General features: G+C 52.4%; 1 protein-coding gene across 1 annotated transcript; it reads left to right on the plus strand.

The window, feature by feature from the left end:
- Positions 1-492: 492 nt before the first annotated feature.
- On the plus strand, positions 493-3,710 carry VOLCADRAFT_108636 (uncharacterized protein; the record flags this gene model as incomplete). The annotated part of the gene is made up of 3 exons (XM_002959457.1): positions 493-1,137; positions 1,298-1,505; positions 3,598-3,710. Exons 1-3 carry the CDS (start codon positions 823-825, stop codon positions 3,708-3,710), a joined length of 636 nt encoding a protein of 211 aa, XP_002959503.1. The 5' UTR covers positions 493-822.
- Between the last annotated feature and the right edge of the window lie 1,259 nt (positions 3,711-4,969).

Raw genomic sequence — 4,969 nt, forward strand, 5'->3', positions numbered from 1 at the left:
TATCCCTGTTGTTGTTTGTTTTAACAACATGTGTTTGCTTTGCTGTTTTGTGGTGATGGCACACTTTACTGGCATTGCGGCGCGGGACGCGTGGTTTTCGCGATGCAAGCAGATGGCGCGGGTCCAGGACAAACTCCATGGCTTCGTTTATTTCCGTTTACAGCTATGTTTTCTGTAACCCTATAAGCCTAATTCTGGGCCTGAGGCTGTGTCCCGGGACGGTCGCGCTTTCATGGCACCGGCAACTGCGGTGGCGCCTTGCAAGTTCAGTTCAGTTTTCTTGAATATAACAAATAAAACATCACAGTACTAGAGAAGCAGTTTGTTTGAGGAAGTACATGAAAGCGGTACCAACTAACTCCAGGGTGGGCCTCACTTCGAGTCAGGGCCCTCAGGACTGCATGCTTGCTTGCATGTCATCAGCCAAGTCTTATCATGACCTGCCTCGCTGTCTATGTTCTTGTATTCCATTGTTATACCTGATACAGTTTACACTAGCCACGACTCTAGGATACAGGACGGACCAATAGCTTCCGCGCCGTCTTGACCTGAACAAGTGCAACTCTATAGTTCCATAAGCTGGAAAATGGAACAAGACTTTCCCGGAAGTATTGAACTCCGGTGTGCTTTAGGGGATTCCTATGAACATCAGAGCCTAAACATGATACCGCTTAGTTTTGAGCTGGGAGGTAACATGATATCAGCTAGCATGTTCAAGGAGCAGAATGCAATGTATTACTTTAAAGGCTGTTCGGGATCAGCCAGGAGGGCCTGGCCATCGGCGGGCCCGTGCCTGGCAAGGCGACCGCCACCAGCAACTTCATGACGCAGTTTCAGAAGAAGGTCTTGGACAAGATCCTGCGACCGTCAACTATCACTGCAGACCACGGTGCTGTGGCAGCCGCAGTGGGAGCTGAGGCAGTGGATACTGCGGCTAACGACGGTGATGGTGCAGCAGCGAGGGCAGCCGCTGGGGACCACGAACAGGCGGTGGGTGGCGGAGAGGCTGCTGCCATGGGCACGCATGCCGTGGATGGTGGCACGGGTGGCGGCCGCACAGCAGGCGTCGCAGCAGCAGCAACCGCAGGGGGGGACACCGGCACGGGTCCCAGGCAGGGCGAGGCGGGCGTTGCCCAGGTAGAAAACCTAGCAGTTTGGAACCTGGGGAGCATGTTTAACAAGGTCGAGTGGTGCTGATGGGTTATGTCAACTTTCAATGTCAGGGCAGCTTGTTGGGTCTTACCCTGATATTTTACCTTGAACGTAAGCACTGGGTGTTGCTGCCCCCCCACCACAGGACAAGGATACCAACAACAACAATGCGTTCAAGGAGAGGGTCGGCGAGGTGCCAAGAGCAGCTAAGGGTGCAGCTGGCAAGCGCAGGCGGGGTGGCGGTGATGACGACGACCTGGGTGCGAGGTCGGGGCGCAAGGTTGGAAATAAACGGCAGAAGGGGAACAAGGGTGCAGGCTGGGGCAGGGGTGCAAGCAAGGGGACCACCAGAGGTGCGGGGAAGGGTGGCGCAGGCAAGGGAGGGCGGAGGGGGCGGACAGAGGAGGGTAGCTCGGAGGGTGGGTCGGATGCTGGTGAGGAAGAGGTCCTAGCCGCTGGTGCTGGGGAGGAGTCCAGCTCGGAGGACCCGGGCAAATATAGCGAAGCTAGCAGCAGCAGCAGTGGCAGTGGCAGCAGCGACAGTGGTGGAAGTGAGCAGTAACATGGCAGCAGTGATGAGCGCTTGGGGGTGCACACACCATGTCGGCCCCAGGCAGGATGGGACAGACCAATCCCAATAGGTGCCAGTACATGTCATGCATCGGGGGTTTCATCCGTAGGAGTAGGCATGAACTCTGCAAGTGGTGGTGAGACTCCTTGGCGAGCACTTGCTGTATGGGGGGTGACATGAACGCTGTTTTCGAGGATGATGGTTGAGATGAATGCATCAGGCTGTCAGGCTGGCTGGTTGGCGTTGTGAGTCCAAAGCGCCTTGGTCCACAAGCACACTGAGACTTAGGCTACTTTGACAAGGGGTGTGCGTCCATTTTGAGGCTTCAGGTTTTGTGGTTCACCGTAGAATGCTTCAAAACATGCGAGTCACTGCTGCACCAGCCGAGAATCGAAGTCGGGTCTGGTCCGTGGCAAGGACCTATGCTACCACTATACCACTGGTGCTCTGTAAGACACGGGAACTGCTCGAGTGAACATCACTGCACACAACTATATCAAGAGTTACACACATGCAGACATACAATGTGCACAGAATCACGTGTTCTATATACCTAGGTATATGGGTATGCCTCTCTGGTGCCCGTAATAGGTTTGTCTGAGGGAGCACCAGTGGTGTCGTGGTTGCATATATGGGTCCTTTGCCGCAGACTAGACTCGAGTTTATCCTCGACTGGTGCACAAAAACATGCATGTTTTGTAGCATTGTACAGTGGGCCGCTGGCTTCTCAGCATTGCCTTGATTATTGGATGTGCTCTATCCACCTAGTTTGTTGTTCCATATGCCTGAAGCACATGTGTGTTGGTAGCAGGTCCAGGTGCATGTCCGAGGTAATGTGTGCTTTGCCACATGCCAATAACACCCAGGCAGGAAGGGATGAATGCTCTGGCATATTGAACTGTAAAGTGCTCTGTCCTGCGCCATAATAGACGCAAAGACATAAGTACACAGCAGGGAGATGGGTGAATGAGTGAAGATTGCCAACCTGTATTAGGGCATGGTTAGCACCCATAAATATTGAGAATAAGATCCTTGCCCCAACAACCGCCCAGCCATGCCTAAATACCTGTGTGCCCAGCAAAACATGCCCATGGCCCCATGCATGCCTAGGTGATGTACACGTGATTGTGGGATGGGCTGTGCCCACTCACTCCTCACATGCCTAGCAGCCAGAATGAGGTGTTGGGTGTTTTTCATGTGCTATGGCAGTGGTCGTGTGGCTTAATGGATAATTATAAGGCATCGTCCTCCAGTTTTATGTCCAGGATGGAGATTGTGGGTTTCAGTCCCTAACTTCCCCCATGTTTTGGTGAACCCTCATCCATTGCATCCACGCCAGCTTCTGCAAAGTCAGTGGCTTTGCGGGATTGGGCGGCCACCATCAGAATCCAATAGAATCTGCCAGATCAACCACAAGCATCAAGTCTACTCCTTACCGGCTCCACAGATCACTCACTATAACCAGATGCAGCTGCTGTGGGTGGGAGGCCCGAAGCTGGTGGTCTACTGGCCATGGGGAGCATGCCTGTGAGGAGGGAGTCACAGCAGTGTGAAGGAGTGTGAAGTCCGTGTGAAGTCGGTGTCCCCACAAAACCTTAAAACCCTAATTGCATGTAGTACATACCCTATGGCAGTCCGGAGACGTGTAACTCGTCAGGCTCGGTAGCTACGGGGCAGTTGTCTGGACAGGTTACTCGCCAGCTAGAAGCTTGATAAATGTGCAACCTTGAAAGTGCCATAATTAGGCACAGATATGCGCGCTGAGTGTGTGAAATGTTATGACGAGGTTAGTTAACATGTTTGCCATCAAATATGAGTGTAGGAAGGCATTATTTGTCCTTATGATTTGCTCTCTACCTACGGCCATTTGGCAGTCCAGAGACGTGTAGCGCCCAAGGCTCAGCAGCTACGGGACAGTGGTCTGGACGAGGTTATTTTTGACGTGCAGCCCCGAAAGCACATTGGGAAGCATGAATATAACTGGTGAATGCATCATCAGTGAGGTTTAGGTTAGTTTAGGTGTTTGCCACCTGTATTGGTGCTCCGATGTAATATGACCATTGGTAGTCATGGTCATGGCCCAAAGGAACGCCAATTGTTCAAGCACAAAGTAGAATATAGTTCATGAACAAATAAGTACATAGGCAAGGTTACCCGAGGCCGACGCCGATCGACATGGTCGACCAGGTCCGCCAACGTAGTGGGTCCATGCCACAATATCCGAAAGTCGGCTGAAATCATTTAAAACCGTGTCAGGTTTACTGAATAAAATTACAACCGACGAGGTTTCCATGCCATTGGCTGACATAACCGCTCATGTACGGCTTTGGCTATTATGGCTTCAATGTCCTCTCCATCGAAAAAATATCTTCATTACGAAAGACCAAAGCATGTAGCCATAACTCCCAACTCAGTCGAGCACGATATGGGCCAAGTATTGTTGCTAATCGGAACCGCTTCAAGTGAGAAGGAATTCGGAACAGCTTCCATTGGGATAAGGGATTTGTGTTATATTTTAGTATGCCTTGTAGCAACGTTAAAATAGAACTCACCGCCACTCACTGTCGCTGAACTAGCTTTAGTTATCCTTGGCTGACGTCCAGCCGGGAATGGAGGCGGGTGGCCACCGTGAGGAGGAATTGGGCTCGCTTGGAGAGGTAAGATGGGAGGGAGGGTCGGGGCTGTTATATGTTTTATGTGGGGCATCAAAACACTGTCGTACTCCGATATGGCTATCGGAGTACGGCAGATTTGTTTGATGTAGGCAGGTAGTTGTGGGGCACAGCTGTGCCAGGGTTGTTTTTCTTTGTGGATTTGTTACCCGTTGCCCTACTTTTTGTTCCTGACGCTATGGAGGGTGGCTGGGGCTGGTTGGGGGAGGGGGGCGTGTGTGTTTCGCAGCCGTCATCGACGTGCCTGCCCTAATTCTCATGTTCCCATCCACGTCCTGCACGTGCCGCAGACCTCGGAAGATGGGGCCGACGTCCAGCCGGGAATGGAGGTAAGATGGGAGGGAGGCTCGGGGCTCTTATGTGTTTTATGTGGGGCATCAAAACACTGTTGTACTCCGATATGGCTATCGGAGTACGGCAGATTTGTTTGATGCAGGCAGGTAGTTGTGGGGCACATCTGTGCCAGGGTTGTTTTTCCTTGTGGATTCGTTACCCGTTGCCCTCTTTCTTGTTCCTGATGCTATGGAGGGTGGCTGGGGCTGGTTGGGGGAGGGGGGCGTGTGTGTTTCACTGC

The sequence above is a fragment of the Volvox carteri genome, assembly GCF_000143455.1.
Source record: "Volvox carteri f. nagariensis unplaced genomic scaffold VOLCAscaffold_265, whole genome shotgun sequence".
NCBI classification, from domain to species: Eukaryota; Viridiplantae; Chlorophyta; class Chlorophyceae; order Chlamydomonadales; family Volvocaceae; genus Volvox; species Volvox carteri.